This window comes from Tenrec ecaudatus, chromosome 1 (assembly GCF_050624435.1).
Source record: "Tenrec ecaudatus isolate mTenEca1 chromosome 1, mTenEca1.hap1, whole genome shotgun sequence".
In the NCBI taxonomy this organism is placed as follows: Eukaryota; Metazoa; Chordata; class Mammalia; order Afrosoricida; family Tenrecidae; genus Tenrec; species Tenrec ecaudatus.
Genome location: NC_134530.1, coordinates 255,198,000 through 255,214,823, shown reverse-complemented (window position 1 = coordinate 255,214,823; position 16,824 = coordinate 255,198,000). Strand labels below are relative to the sequence as shown.

The 16,824-nt window shown below is 37.6% G+C and overlaps 1 protein-coding gene across 4 annotated transcripts in view; it reads right to left on the bottom strand.

Moving 5' to 3' along the window:
* Positions 1–16,824, bottom strand: part of CDC42BPA (CDC42 binding protein kinase alpha) — a 318,565-nt gene that overhangs the window by 185,726 nt on the left and 116,015 nt on the right. For all 4 annotated transcript variants that reach the window (XM_075531439.1, XM_075531457.1, XM_075531449.1 and 1 more), the window contains exons 5-6: positions 12,443–12,591; positions 3,458–3,551 (exon numbers count right to left, since the gene is read on the bottom strand). In XM_075531439.1, coding sequence (XP_075387554.1) covers positions 3,458–3,551; positions 12,443–12,591 — 243 coding nt within the window. The remainder of the gene's footprint in view (positions 1–3,457; positions 3,552–12,442; positions 12,592–16,824) is intronic.

The following is a 16,824-nucleotide window of genomic DNA, read 5'->3' as shown; positions in this document are numbered from 1 at the left end:
GCTGCTGGAGAAAAAGACCTGGAAGAGAGAAGAATCTCTGCCTTTGTAACACTGTATACAGTCAAGTATAAACGGGACCCGAGTATCAGCTGAGGAACCTAATTTTACTGCACAAAAAATGTGCTGGAAAAACTCAGCTATACACAAGTATATACGGTACGTCTTACTGATATTTGTATAGCTAGTGACTTAAATAAGAAATAAAAGATAATTCAAATAAATAAAAAGGTTTCTACATTACAATTGTTTAAAGGATGACTAACATGCCTGGATGGTCAATACTAGTAATTTGAGATAATCAATGAATGTGCTAGACACAAACATTAAAACATCATCTTATTTTTAAACAAAATAAAAATGAATTATACACACCAGCCCTTAGAAAATAAATTGTAAAAGGTAAACATATTTGAAGAGAAATAGTACTGAGTGAATTCTGAAATTCACAGAAAATTCAAAGGATGAACATTAGACTCCAAAGAAGGAGTCCCATCTTTGAGAATAAGAACTGAGTTAGATGCAAGAGTAGGTAAATAAAAGCTCTTCCTCTGTCGTTTCTTTCCAGTGCAGCACCCTGGGCAATTGTATGGAACAACTTCTAGGTGTCATATTCAACGTGCTATTTTTCTCTTCTCATGTCACACTCAGAACAACCTATCCTATACGTCACACGTGGAGTACCTTACAGCAGTACAGCCCCACACGCCCCTCTTCCACCGTTTATGTGGCTTTCTATTTCTCAAAAGTCATAAACCTCACATTACCAGTCAAATAACTTTATGTTAATTCTAAAAGATAATATAGTATTTTTATTCTTTATCCTCCTACTTATCATATCAATTCATTAATTTATCCCTATATACCAATCAAGTAACTAAATGGTATCATTTACTTTGGTATAAAGAACCTTCATTAGTATCTAGGGCTACTGGCAATAAATTCTCAATTTTCATCAAAAGTATTTAAAAGTACTTTTAATTCACCATGAATTATAAAATGTATTTTTGCTTTTTCTTCAAATGAAGTCAATGACTATTCTTATCATTTTTTCTACATGTTTGTTTATTTCGGTGGCAGACTCCATACAGAGTGTAGGCCCTCACTCTGTATAACACTCTCCTCTACAATGCCAGCTGCCTTCAAACCAAAAATAAAAACAACAAATCCACTGCCATCCACTGACAACTTTGGTGATCCCACTGCATTGAGCAGAACTGATCTGAATTGAAACCCTGTTTCAGTGAGCAGCCCATCATTTAACTCATTACACCATAGGGTTCTTCCAGTTATCTCAGCCAACCCTGATTCTGATCTGCTCCTCCTGAAAACCTGTATCGTTGGTTTTCTGTACAGCTGGTCACTCCACCTATAACTTCAGTTTTCTGTACCACAGTGATTAAGTGTCCTAATCTTTGGCAACAGTGAGACGCAGCTGATGAAATTTCTTTCAGAAACCAGAGTTTTCTGCTGTCTATCTTCCAATGCCTAAAGCAGTTGTCTAATGCGGTGTCTGGTTTGATAGGTATGTATAATGGGAAAACTCATTTAGTACTAATTACTCCCTCCATCATGGCCAGAAGCTAAAATTATATTAATTCCTTTTAAAGAAGCTAGGTCCTTAAGATGCACTTTTCAGAAGTGAAAGTACTAGTCACGTAATGACATTTTCACTGCTTTAAAAATGTATTATACTAAGTTGATCTTAAAGAAAAGTTTCTGCTAATGAAACTGATATACATATTTTAATTTCTGCAATACAGCCATGCAATTGAAATATAGAACAAAACAAACTCAACAGAAAGATACTAGGGAATAAAATGTATCCATACATTTCTAAGGGAGTGAAAAGGGAGCCTAAGGTTAGGAGAAGCTCAGTAAATAGTTACATGAAACAGAACCAAACTACAGAATCGTTTTAAAAAGTGGTGAGGATGTAATCTGTTCACCAGTAACCATCAGAACAACTAAACAGGTAAGAAGAAAAAATACTGAAGAAGGAATTTCATTTTCGGAGGGGATAGCGCAAAAACACCACAATTTTTTTTCAAAGCTATGTATTTATTTATTTATTTATTTTGCAAGGCCGCCTTATCATCTTCAAAGTACTCTGCACTACACTTAATACATTCATCAAATCTGCAGTTCCATTCTTGGAAACATTCTTTTTCAAACTCATCTCTTTGGGTGGCTGACAGCACCTCCCTTGTTTTTTTTTCTTCACCTCTTCTACAGCATCAAATCGTCGTCCTTTCATGTCCCTCTTCATTCCCAGAAACAAAAAGAAGTCACATGGAGCAAGGGCAGGTGAATAAGGTGTGTGGGACAAGAGAGGCAAAATCTGGTGCACTGAGATGGTTCATGAGCAGGTGCATTGTCGTGGTGGCAAACCAGTCCCACGTCTGCCACAAAAAAGTCCATTTTCTGTTGACTGTTATGCAATCTTTTCAGAACCTCTAAAGAGGAAGCTTGATTAATAGTCTGACCTGGTGGAACTAACTACAAATGCATTACGAGTGGACATTTTTGTTCATTTAGAGAGATGACAGATGTCTAAAACAAGGTTTATCATCAATAAACACTCACCGTTCTTGAAATGAGAAAACCACTCATACGCTTGACTTTTCCCCATAATGCTGTTCTTGTAAGCTGTGTTCAACATCACAACAGTGCTACAGCATTTTTCCCGAGCAGGAAACATAACTTCACAGTCACATACTAGCTCTTAAATCAGCCATCACAAAAAAATTGAGGTTTTATTGAAGCTGCATTTATGAAAAAATGTACTGTGACCAAAGAGAACCGTCCCAGGCAACACCACTGGGTGCACGATCTCAGAACCAGTTTCTTGATGTTCGCCTCGCGGAGACAACGTACAATACGGAAGCTACACTCTCTCTGCCCAGCGCAATTTGTTTTTTCGGGAGTGCCCCCTCGTACATTTGATTTCCTTTACCCCTCTAGAAATCTAAAACTATGTCAAATACAATAAATAGATACTAGCTAAAGAACAAGTACAAGATATCTTTAAACAATCTTAAGATAACTAAATAAGCAGCTGAAAATGGCAGGGCTCCATAGGCAAGCCCTATTTTGAATAACCAAAACAAATCCAATGTCATCTAGTTACTTCCAACTCACAGACACCCTATGTGGGTCACTGCTGCTCGGGGTTTCCACACTGTAAATTTTCACAGGAGCACAAATCTTCATCTTTCAACCACAGAGTGGCTGGTGAGTTTGAATTGTGCGGTATGCAGCCTGATCCTTAGTCCACTGTGCCACCAGGGCTCCTTCACTATGACTAAGTATGGCTAAATTCCTTTGTGGATAGTAATAATACATTGACAAGCAAATTAAGAGAAGATGAACAGTATAAGTAGATGGTTTCTGAACAGATTAAAGAACAAGTAAAGGAAATGAATGTGGATTAAATAATTTAAGATTTTCCTTTAATTACCGTTCCGTCTTCCATCAGCTTCAGACAAGAACCAAAATCTGCTAATCGAATATGTCCATTCATATCCATCAGAATATTATCAGGTTTAATGTCCCTGTAAAAAATAAACATATTTCATTGTTAATTAGGAGAAACATGCACAGCAAGTTACTTGATAATATTTTTGTATAAAAATCTTGATTTGCTTTAAAACTACTCTATTCCACTATCAATTTGACTTGGGTTTACATTAAAATGTTCTTAATCACACACACCCTACCTGTATTACTGCGGTACTTTTCATTTAGGTGAAAGCAATCTTACACAGTAGTGCCTTTAGATTTACAGTTCCAATGTAACTATGAGAGGTATCTCATGGACAAAGACAAATCCTCTAGTCCCTTAAATATGGTAGTTACGAATATGGTAGTTACAGAATCTACTTCATATTAGCGAGTAAGTCCCAAAAATTTGAGGGAAAAAAATTTAATTCCTACACTCAAATCAGCAAATTCTCAGACAATGTTGTTCTTTTTTTTTTTCTTTCAATCAATTTATTAGGGGCTCATACGACTCTTATCACAATCCATACATGCATCACTTGTAAAGCACATTTGTACATTCATTTCCCTCATCATTCTCAAAACATTTGTTCTCCAATTAAGCCCCTGCATCAGCTCATTTTTCCCCCTCCCTCCTGAACCCTTGATAACTTATAAATTATCATTTTGTCATATTGTACACAGTCCGATGTCTCTCTTCCCGCACTTTTCTGTTGTCCATACCCCAGGGAGGAGGTTATATGTAGATCCTTGTCATGGGTTCCCTCTTTCCACCCCACCCTCCCTCCATACTCCGGGTATGGCCACTCTCACCACTACTCCTGAAGGGATCAGCCACCCTGGATTCCCTGTGTTTCCAGTTCCTCTCTGTACCAGTGTATATGTTCTGGTCTAGCTGGATTTGTTAGGTAGACTTGGGACCATGATAGTGGGTGGGAGGAAGTATTTAAGAACAAGAGGAAAGGACAATGTAGTTCCTAAGAACATAAAGGAACTGCTTCAAAAAGCAGATTTTAGAAAATACCCTGAAATGTCTTAATATGCTCTAATTACCATATATACTTGTGTATCAGCCGAGTTTTTTCAGCACATTTTAATGCAGTTTTTGTGGTAAAATTAGATGCCTCCACTAATATTCAAGTTGGCTTATACTTGAGTATATACGGTACCTTTATTCAATAAGGTAGACCGAAGAAGCATCAATGTATTCGACTGTGGTGCTGGTAAAGAATACTGAAAATTTCATGGAGTGCCAAAAGGACAAACATATCTTTCTTGGAAAAAGTATGGCCAGAGTGCCCCTTAGAGATGCTGAGATTTTTTCTTACATACTTTGGACATGCTGTCGGGAAAGACCAGTCCCTGGAGAAGGAAATCATGCCAGGTGGGGTAGTGGGGCAGCAAAAAAGAGGAAGGCCCTCAACGAGCTGGATTGAGCCAGTGGCTGCAACAACGGGCTCAATCATAGGAACAAATGTGAGGATGGTGTAGGCAGGGCAGTGTTTTGTTCTGTAGTGTGCACAGAGTCGCTAAGGGTTAGAACCGACTGGATGGCACCTAATAACAAAACAACAGTTTCATTTCTTTGGGTTCTAAAATCCATTGTCACGGCTACACAGAAACTCACAAACAAAATTCATGATTAAAGGAGTTATAAGGAAGTTAGCAAGTTCTCATACCAGTGAGAAATGCTAAGAGATGTTGTTTTCCCAAGACAAGTTATAAAGTTTCAGTTTGCAAATAAATGCCCAAAGGGGCATACCACTCTGCTGTAAGCTTCAACCTGATGACATTCAGCGAAATCTCCGTGGATCAGCAAACTCAACATCCTGAATTAAGCGCCCACCCAGAGGCACCCCATTCTAGTAAACCTTACCCAAAGGCACTCAGCTCCATTACAGTAGGTCAGCAAGTCCAACTTCCCCAACTGAGTGCCCAGAAACACCCCACTCCACAAGCCAGCCTCTCGCTCAAAAGCACCCAGCTTTACTTGTTATGTGGGTTGGGAAGCCCATCACTCTGCTCCAGGCTTTAGCTCCAGGTTCTGTTACCGCTCCTCTAATGGGAAGCTGTCATTGAAATCCCTGAAGTTCACTGCACAGGGAATTCAAGTCCGGAACACACGCTCCACACCTTGCTCTTGCTTCTCTGAGGGCTCATTTTATACACAGCAAGATGCCATTCCAGGGAAAATGTATCAGTGTCTACCAGTATCTTTCCCTGCCTTCTTTATCAGATCCATTGTGGAAGACTGCCTACTAAATATACAGGGCTTTCACCATATGTAGATGTCAAGTCTTTGATAAAATGATGTTTTGTAAGATAATCAAATGTAAATAACAACAAAGAGAATCATACCAAATTTTTCATTTGATTAATGGAAAGTATTGCAAATCAGGAGTCCCTAGTTAGTACAAATACCCTCAGCTACTAACCCAAAGTTTAGATAGAGGTTCAAGTCTACACACCGTCATCTCATAAGAAAGGACTGTATATCTACTTCTGGAAAAATCAGCTACTGGGAATCCTTTGTATCACTGTTCTTCACAGATATATCTAAAACCAATTTAAGAGCAATTGGTTTTTACTTTATTGTAAACTTTGACAAGAATCATATATACAATGATTTGTCAAGAAAATTTTCATGGTTCCAGCTGTAAAGATATTCTAATCACATTTTAAAGATCGTAATTCTGAATAACCTAGAGAGAAGATGATCTCAATTTAGTCTACTTATAAAATAACTTTCTCTGAATACTATATATTTAAAATCCCATTTTAAAGTAGGTTTTTTTACAATGCTGAGGAAATAATTTAATACATGTCACCTGGTGCTTATATATGAGTATTATTTCATGTTATGTATTTAGAAGTAGAATTGTTGCAATGAAATTTATGCATCTTCAATTTTGCTAGATGTGGTCAAATTTCTCTCCATTTCAGACTCCCAATGACTGTCACGAGAGCTCCTATGCTCCTTATCTTTAGCACGACAGTAAGGAACATCTTAAAATTTTGCTTAGTATGTAAGTGTTTGTATGTGCGTATAAATATATGTGTATATATACATGTATTAAGAATATAGGAGTAGCTTCAAAAATTCATGGAAAATTCTATTATCATTTTACACTGGAGTTTAGAAGATCCTTCAGATTATATATTGTTTTGATGTTTGATATATAGGTGCTTGATTATTAGTAAAGTTGAAAATCTTATTTAATTGTCACTGGTCATCTTAGATTCTGTTTCTGTAAAATGTCTATTCATGTCCCATGCCATTTTTCATACTGTGTGTTGATTTTCAGTAAGGCTATAAGTTTAGCTTTCTAAATGTTAGTTGCTTACACGTGTTACAAATAACGTCTTCCAGCATGTGAATTTGTAACCACTTTGGTTATGATATAGTCCTTGTTTGGTTAAAAGAAAAGTATTTAACATTAATGAGTCCTTGAAATTACAACTAATGCTTACCGGTCTTTAGAATCACCCCTCTCTTCTTTTCCCAGAGAGTTATAAAGATATTGTCCTATATTTCCTCTTAGTTTTTCACTTGATGTCTACTTGGAATTTACATTTTTTGTACAGTGTAAAAGCCACCCGTGTTGCTTTATCTATGGAAACACAAAGCTAGCATCATAGATTAACTAATTCAGTCTCTTGGTTAAATCACAATATATATTAAATAGAAGTACCTTATTTAATATATATTGACTCATTAACATTTAACTCATGGCCTACAACACTCATAAAAGAACAAGGTATATCTAGCACATGTCATGTCTCAGTTTCCTACTGCAATAGGAGTAAAAATACGGAAACAAAAATACAGCCTTAAGAGAGTTTTTCTTAGAGCTGGAAGGTTGAGAGTATAAGCGTATGTCTAAATCTAGGAGTTTTAGCTATGCTGTGTCCTTTTTCCGTCAGTAACTCTGGGGATTCCTCGGTATTTTGGCTTGTAAACAATCCTAGAATGGCACCTGTCTTCCCCATGGGCTTACTTCTCTTACTGTGCTGTGTCTATACTACTCTTTACATGACTCCGAAGGAAGTTGTCAGGCTTAGGATCCAGCAGTATAGCATCAACTGAGTGATTATATCAAACTATATTATGAAAAATGCTACATTACATTACACCCACAAGTATGTTGCTGATAATAGCCTTCCAGTCAGCTCTTACTTATGGTGAAGGAATCATTGTCTAGTCCTGAACCACCATCACCTTAAATACGGTTGAGCCAATTGTCACTGCCACTGTGTCAACTCATCTCATGGAGTTTTCCTTGTTTAGTTGCTTTTTTCCCCCTTACTCTATTTTAGAGGATTCCTGGTGGCATACTGGGTTACATGCTGGGCTGCTAACGCAGTTCAAAACCACCAGCCACTACACAGGAGAAAGATGAGCCGTATCCTCTATTTTACCAAACACAATGTTCTTCTCTAGTGACTTTTTTACTGATGGCATGGTCAAAGTAAGCATGATGAAGTTTCACCATGTTTACTTCTAAGGTGCATTATGACTATACTTCCTTCAGCTTCAATCTTTTGGCATTCCATAGTAGGATATTTAATATTCTTCAACAACATAATTCTCCTTGAATCTTTTTCATTGTCCAGTGTTCATATGCAATTGAAGCAACTGAAAAGAACATGGCTTGAGTCTCTCATGCATTCTAGTAATCAAAGTGGCATTTTTTTTCTTCTTACCATGTTAAAGAGGTTATTTCACAATAGATTTTCACATGATGTGACTGTCTTCTGGTACTGATTGTTATTCTAAGTAGAGTGAAGTCCTTAACAATCACCCATTTTTCAGTTTGTCATTCTGTGATGGATTATGTATTACAGTGAGCTAAACTCTTCTTTACTGTCTTCTTAATGACTTTTATATATCTTCATGTATGTTGTTCGTGATGTTATCACACAAGCTGTCAGGTCTTCAGTCCTTAAAGTTCTGTCAATGCATCAAATATGTTCATGAGATTTTCTTGAAATTCAGGTGGGATTGTATTTTAGTTCTAATGGACATATTTTCATTTTTTCCACCTGCAATGAGAACTCACAAATGAACAACTGATGATCTATTCCATAGTTAGTATCTGGTCTTGTTTTGTCTGATGACATTGCATTTCTCCATTGTCAGTCCCCAAAGATGAAGTCAATTTAATCCCTGACTGGTGAAGTCCATGTGTATAGTCACCATGTATATTGTTGAAAAGAAGGTAATAACCAGTGCTATTATAAGAATTCATGAAAAGGTTTTCACACTAAAATAAAAGAAAGAATTGGAAGAAAGGGATTGAAGATTAGGGCAAGGTGTTATTTGGGTGAAGGAGAAAACAAACTCAAAAAATAAGGAGATGGGGTCATGGGGGAAAGATAGTGGACTGATGCAAGACAATGCAAACATCAATAAACTGTTGAAAATGAAACTAATGATCTGCTCTGGGAAAGGGGCCCAAAGAAACCAGCAGTTTACAAACGGTTACCTCGTTTTAAGAAGGGATAATACAATGTTGAGGAAGAAGCCCTCGGCAACAGACAATTCCTATTAATGTATGAGAAAACCATTACCCTTTGTAACCTAATTCAAGAGAATAATTAACAGCAGACACAATCGATAACACTATAGACATCCCAATTGATTCCAGTTACAAAATTCTATCAGAAAACTAAAGTTAAGCACTTTCTGCTCAAATAAATACCAAAACATTTACAACTAGAACTAGAGGTAAGCATTTAAACGTTAAATTAATCCACTTTAAACAAGTAGTTTCCTTACTTCTAGCAACTGTCTCTTGGTCTATGTGTAGGTTTCCCTTAAGCACAATCAAGTATTCAAGAATTACCATTCTGCTCAAGGCTGTTCATATCTGTTACAATCCACACAATCAAATGTCTTTGCATAATCAATGAAAATACAAGTAAATATCTTCCTGGTGTTCTCTGCTTTGAACTCAGATCCCTCTGATGCTCTAAGTCCTTCTGAGTCTCTGGTTGTTGCTATAATGCTGCTATACTATTGGATGATACTCAGCAAAATTTTACTGCAAGAGATATAAATCATATTGTTTGATAATTTTAACATCCTGTTCGGTCATCTTATTTTGGAAAGGGTACAAATAAGGATTTCTTCCGGTCAATTGAGTAAAGAGCTATCTACCAAATTTCTAGGTAGAGGTGAGTGGATTATTCCAGCGCTCCAACATTTTGTTAAACTATTTCAATTGGTATTCTATCAATTCCGGGAGCCTTGCTTTTGGCTACCACATTAGAGCAGCTTAGACTTCACCTTTTAGTAACATAAGCTCTTGCTCATATGCTGCCTCTTGGTATGGCTGGATACTGACCAGCTCTTCATGCCAGTGACTGTGTGTTCTTTCCATTTCCTTTTAATGCTTCCTGCATCATTTAACAATTTGCACATACAACCTTTCAATGCTACAACTCAAAGTTTGGATTTTTTTCTTTAGGTCTATCAGCTTGCAATATAATGAGTGTGCTCTAGTTGTGGGTTTTCTAACTCCAGGTCTTTACACATTTTATTACAAAACTATGTGTTTTTTTTTTCAGGCTGTCCTTTGAAAATTTCTGTTCAGCTCTCCTGATTGATCATTTCTTCCACTTTTATTTAACGACTAAGCAATCAAAAGCAAGTTTCAGAGTCTCCTCTGATATCCATGTTGATATTTTCATTCTTTATTGTCTATTTAATAACCTTTTGTTTTCTTCAGAGATGGTATCTACATGTCATCCCACATTCGTTAGGATTTTTGTCATTACTGTTCAATGAGTAAAATGTATTCTTGAGATGTTCGCCAAATTCAGGTGGGATATCCTAAAGGCTGTATTTCTGCTCTCATGTACTTTTTAAAATTTTCATCAACTTCAATCTGAACTTACAGATGAGATATTGATGGTTTGTTCCATAGCGGCCCCTGTTCCCATTTAGTTGCTTATAATTTTTGAAATATAATACACAAACAAAAATACTCTATGTAATTGCAAAACCCATCTCATCAAGTCCATAGCAGTTTCTCATTATTGTCATGTATATAGGTTGTTACCCCATACCGCTCCACCCCTCCCCTCCCCACCCCACAACCCTGGCCTTGTTGTAACCTTTAAAGTTTTATCCTTTAGTGTGAAATCATTTTTCGTTTTATTTTAAAATGATGCTATCATAAAATATTTATCTTTATAAAATGATTTTTGTGGGAAATGCACCCGATCTGACCCCACCACACCGAAGCAAAACACTAAGGGTGTGCAACAGAACAGCAAAGGGAACAGAGCAATGAAGTCCCCAGAGAATACCAAAAATAGACTTTGGGGCCAGGGCGTGGTACCCCACAGACTCAACTGGAAAACACTCCTAAAGGTCAACAAACAGACCTTTAACTACTTACAAGCTATTCTGTTTTTTTGTCATTGATTTTTTGTTGTGTTGTTTTCTTTTGTTGATTTGTTTTGCTCTGTCTTGTTTTGTGCATATTATTATCTTTCCAGGTCTATCTAGATAGGATAGGCAGAATAAACAATCTGGAGTTGAAAACAATGGGAGGATGGTTGGGGGTGGGGTGTGGGGACAAGAACTGGGTGTTAACAAACCCAGGAAAACGGGAACAACAAATGATCCAAACTTGGTGGTGAGGAGGGTGTAGAAGGCCTGTTAAGGTTTGATAAGGGCAGTGTAACGGAGAAGAATTACTGAAACCAAATGAAGGCTGAGCATGGCGCGGAACAAGAGAAAATCAAAAGGAAACAGAGGAAAGAGCTAGGAGGCAAAGATCATCTATAGAGCTCTAAATACAGGCATGTACATGTGTGACTATATTTATATGTGATGATGGGGAAATAGGTCTATGTGCATATATTTATAGGTTTAGTATTACGGTAGCAGATGGACATTGAGTCTCCAATCAAGTACTCTCTTAATGCAAGAACACTTTGGTCTATTAACCTGGCATTCCACGATGTTCACCTTCCGACATGATCGCTGAAGACAAAGCAGATACATAAGCAAATATGGTGAAGAAAGCTGATGGTGCCTGGCTATTAAAAGATATAGCATCTGGGGGTCTTAAAGGCTTGAAGATAAACAAGTGGCCATCTAGCTGAGAAGCAACAAAGCCCACATGGAAGAAGCACGCCAGACTGTGTGATCACGAGGTATCGAAGGGATCAGGTATTAGGCATCAAAGAACAAAAAAATCATATTATTGTGAATGAGGGGGAGTGCAGAGTGGAGACCCAAAGCCCATCTGTAGGCAAGTGGACATCCCCTTACAGAAGGGTCATGGGGAGGAGATGAGCCAGTCAGGGTGCAGTGTACCAACGATGAAACATACAACTTTCCTCTAGTTCCTAAATGCTTTCTCTCCCCCACTCCCCTCCACTATCATGATCCCAATTCTACCTTACAAATATGGCTAGACCAGAGGATGTCCATTGGTACAGATAGGAACTGGAAACACAGGAAATCCAGGACAGATGAACCCCTCAGGACCAGTGGTGAGAGTGGTGATACCGGGATTATGGAGGGAAGGTGGGGTAGAATGATCTACATATAACCCCAGCCATGTCTTACGGTGTTTGACATTGTTTTTAAAGGCTACATAATATTCCATTGTATGTATGCACTAGAGTTTGGTTATCCAACCCTTTATAGTCAGAGCTTTTTATTGTTTCCATCTCTTGGCTATTATAGAAATTATTGCAATTAGCATAGATGTGTATATGTCTGCTCATGTTTTCTTCTGTATTTATTTAGGGTATATACCGAGTAGAGAGAATGTAGGATTATAAAATATTTGTATCAAAATAAGTTATTTTGACTGACAAGAAATGTATGTAATACAATAATAAATTTGATACAAATAGATCTCTGCTTCTAGATCTTATCTGTAACTCACACACAAATACAAAAAAGGATGATCTTACTTACCTGTGTACGTAATGTAGTTGATGAACTGAATCTATTGCTATCACCATTTCAGCCAAGTAAAATCGAGCCATTTCTTCGGGTAATCTATCTTCAAATTTGCTGAGCAGAGTTAGCAAATCTCCACCAACATAATAATCCATAACCAGGTACTGGGAGTGAAAAAAATGTACTCAATAAACACTAATAATAAAAAGTTTGTATATTTAACACATGACAATAGCACTAAGACAACACTCGTGTGTCTAATTAATAAAAAGCTGTAGATGATCCCCAGCAGTCATTTCCAGACTATTAAATTACACAAAGCAGAAAAATAAAGTTAAAAATTGAGACAGGTGACAACACAGGACTACATTCTTTACTTATATGGTTAAAGTAAAAATAGACTCCAAAGCTATACCTGATAAAGTCTGGATATTTCAGCTATCAAAAAAAATTTAAGAGAGAAAAAAATATAGAATATAGGACAGTGTTTTATGTTGAATCAATCCATCTTCATTGTCATTAAATTTTCTTTATCTTATGCTACTAAGAACTTTACGGTAACTAGCCTTAAGCAACATTTAGAAACAACACATACATAGCATATAGTAATTGCTATCACACATGTTTCTCTTTCTGATTTCTGATACTGTATCAATATCAGAATGCACTTTTCACAAGTACTATATATGTACACAAAAGCCAACTAATTTCAGATATGAACCCTTCAGTGTATGTGTATTCATGCAAAAAAAAGATACACTAAAATATTAATAGGGATTATCTCTGACATGAGAGATTACAGATGAGGTCTGTTTATTTTTTCCATTATTTCCTATAATGCTTTACAAAAACCTATTGCAGATACATGTGCATGTGAGCATACATTAAGTTAAAATTCTGCTATTAAAATTGGAGTTTAATAATTATATATACAGTTTTAGAACATAACTAATTCATTTAAGAAACACTGAATGGAATGGAAGTCAGTTAGGATAATTTTGTATAAAATACAGAGGGGAAAAAACCCAGAGGCTAAGGAGATGAACACAGCCCCCTTATCAAAAGGCTTTTCTATTTTGAAAATCTATTCTTGCACCACCAAAATCATAAGAGATAGGAATTCCCCATCTAGATAAACTTCAAAAAAAAGAAAACCAACCTTATTTTTCTTTGCCATCAATGCTCACTTTCTAAAATGACGGCTACTTCAGTTATCCATCATCTATCTTCTACATTCATTCTATTCTGCTACATGTTTCAACAGCAAAATGTTAGTAGATTTTGAAAGAGTTAGATTTTGAAAGACGTTGTATTTTTATTATTTTCATAAACCATATACAAAAATGCATTATGTGTACATGTGTATACTACAGTATTAAGGGTGGGAGAAAATAGGCAGAGTGAGAAATTGGGCTCTACTAATAAGAGTCTACTTACTGCTAATAAACTCCAATTCCCAGAGAGCCTTTACATTTGTCACACCAGTGCCTTTGAATATGCCCTACCAAATGTCTTTCACAGAAAACAAACTGCACAGTAAAATGGAATATAAGAATTCCTAGTTTTCCTTTCCCAATTCCCTGAAACAATGTTCTGGTTATACCTACTCATAATTTTCCCCGGACTCTCAGAGACAAACTATTTAAATTACTAAAAATTGGGGAAAGGAGAAGGTACAAAAGAAGACTCTGAAGAGTATAATGAGTTGCAACATCTCAATGATAGCAAAACAAGATGTGTCAGGAGACAAAAATCCAAGATACATTCTGAAGAACAAGGCCCTTTTCCCTCTATCACAATATTCAACAGAGTGCCATCAAGATATGAAATCAACCTATTCATATTTCCTACTTGAAAATTTTAAAGTAAAAAAAATTAACCAGTCTTGTTAATTTTACTTCCTACTAAAATTTCTGTCTGCCACACATCAGCTTGCCATATCGTGATGGTTTGTATATTGCTGTAGTGCTAAAAAGCTATGTTACTGATATTTCAAATACGAGCAAGGTTGCCATGTTTAACAGATTTCAGCAACGCTTCCAGGCTAAGTACAAGGGAATAGGAAGAAGGAGGAGGTGTCTACTTCCCTATGCAACCCTGTAAGGCACAATGCCAGAAGATGAGACGTTTAGGGGAGAAGGTGCATGAATGGTATGGAGGCTATGTCTGATCTCTGGCACCTTCATGCAGAAGAATCAAACTCTTTATTAGCCCATCGTAGATTTCTCTGAAGCACAGAACAGACATGCATCTACATTCTGACTTTCTTTACCCTATTCTGATTCCAACCATTACTGCACAGAGCTTTACTTCTCACCTAGGTTCAAAAGTCTGTTTCAATGGCCATCCAGAACTCATAGACCAAAAGACTCATGATGATGGGGCTTATTTGGGAAGCTAACAGATCAGTCACGATCAGAAATCTAAGGATAGAGTTCTTTTGTTCACAACACTTATCTCAGCCATGCTAGAGTGAACATCTAGCAAAGTTTTGTGACCTTCTTTTGCCGAAAAAAGTACATGAACTAAGAAGAATCATCTGGAAACTCATTTTAATAATTTGAATGTGGGATGTACGTGGGAGCACCAAAAGATATAGCGCCTGGGGTCTCTAAAGGCTTAAAGGTGAACAAGAGGCCATCTAGGTGAAAAGCAACAAAGTCCACACACAAGAAGCACACCAGCCTGTGTGATCACGAGGTGTCGATGGGATCAGGTATCAGGCATCTAGGAACAAAAAAATCAAATCACTGTGAATGAAGGGGAGTGCAGAGTAGAGATCCATAGGCCATCTGTAGGCAACTGGACATCCCCTTACAGAAGGGTCACGTGGAAGAGACAAGCAAGTCAGGGTGCAGTAAAGCACTGATGAAACTTTTATACAACTTTCCTCTAGTTCTTTAATGCTAATGCTTCCTCCCCCTCTCCCCCACTGTCATGATTCCAAGTTTACCTTACAAATCTGGCTAGATCCGAGGTTGTGCACTGATACAGGGAAGAGCTGGAAACACAGGGAATCCAGGACAGATAAACCCTTCGGGGCCAATAATAAGAGTAGTGATACCAGGAGGGAGAAGGAAAGATGGGGGGGAAAGGAGGAGCCGATCACAAGGATCTACATATAACCCCCTCCCTTGGGGATAGACACCAGAAAAGTGGGTGAAGAGAGACGTTGGACAGTGTAAGACATCACAAAATAATAATAATTTACAAATTATCAAGGGTTCATGAGAGAGGGATTGGAAAGGGAGGGGAAAACAAGGATCTGATATGAAGGGCTCAAGTAAAAAGAAAATGTTTGAGAATGATGATAGCCACAAATGTACAAAAGTGCTTGACACAATGGATGGATGGATGGATGGATGGATGGATGGATGGATGGATGGATGGATTGTGGTGAGAGTTATACAGGCCCCCAATAAAATGATTTTTAAAAGAAAAAAATCTCTTTAAAATGTTAAAGACCAAAGACAGCATTGTGAGTTCTAAGTTATGCATACTAAAGAGAAATTGCTTAGTGTGGCTCTTAACAAACAATTGTGTGGAGGCTAGCAAACAGAGTGTGTAAAATAATAAGAGGGGGACTGTTGCCTTTGGCCATTTCTCTAGGTATAAGATAGTCATCTCGGATGCCTGGTAACTGATCCCTTTGGGACCACTCGATCACACAGGCTGGTGTATTCTTCCATGTGGACTTTGTTGCTTCTGAGCTAGATGGTCGCTTGTTTATCTTCAAGCCTTTAAGACCCCAGTCACTATCTCTTTTGATTGCCGGGCACCATCAGCTTTCTTCACCACATTTACTTGTTCACCCACTTTGGCTCCAGCCATTGTGTCGGGAGAGTGAGCATCATAGAGTTCCAATTTAATAAAAGAAGGTATTCATGCATTGAGGGAGTGTTTGAGTAGAGGGCCAAGGTCCTTCTGCCACCTTAATACTTGACCTATAAATATCATTGACAGCACACCTCCATGATAGGATCGCTGAAGACAAATGGGTGCATAAGCAAATGTGGTGAAGAAAGCTGATGGTGCCCGGCTATCAAAAGAGATAGTGTCTGGGGTCTTAAAGGCTTGAAGGTGAACAAACGGCCATCAAGCTCAGAAGCAAAAAAGCCCACATGGAAGAAGCACACCGGCCAGTGCGATCACGAGGTGCCAAGGGACCAGCTATAAGGCATCATGCAAAAAAAAACAACAACGATATAAGTGTGTGTATGTATGTGTATATGTATATATATACCATATTAAATGAAGGGGGAAGTGCAGAGTGGAGACCCAAGGCCCAAGTGTCGGCCAATGGAGATCCCCCCATAGAGGCGTTTAGGAGAGGAGATGGGTTAATTAGGGTGCGAGGTAGTACCAATGAAGAACACAGCTTTCCCCCAGATCCTGGA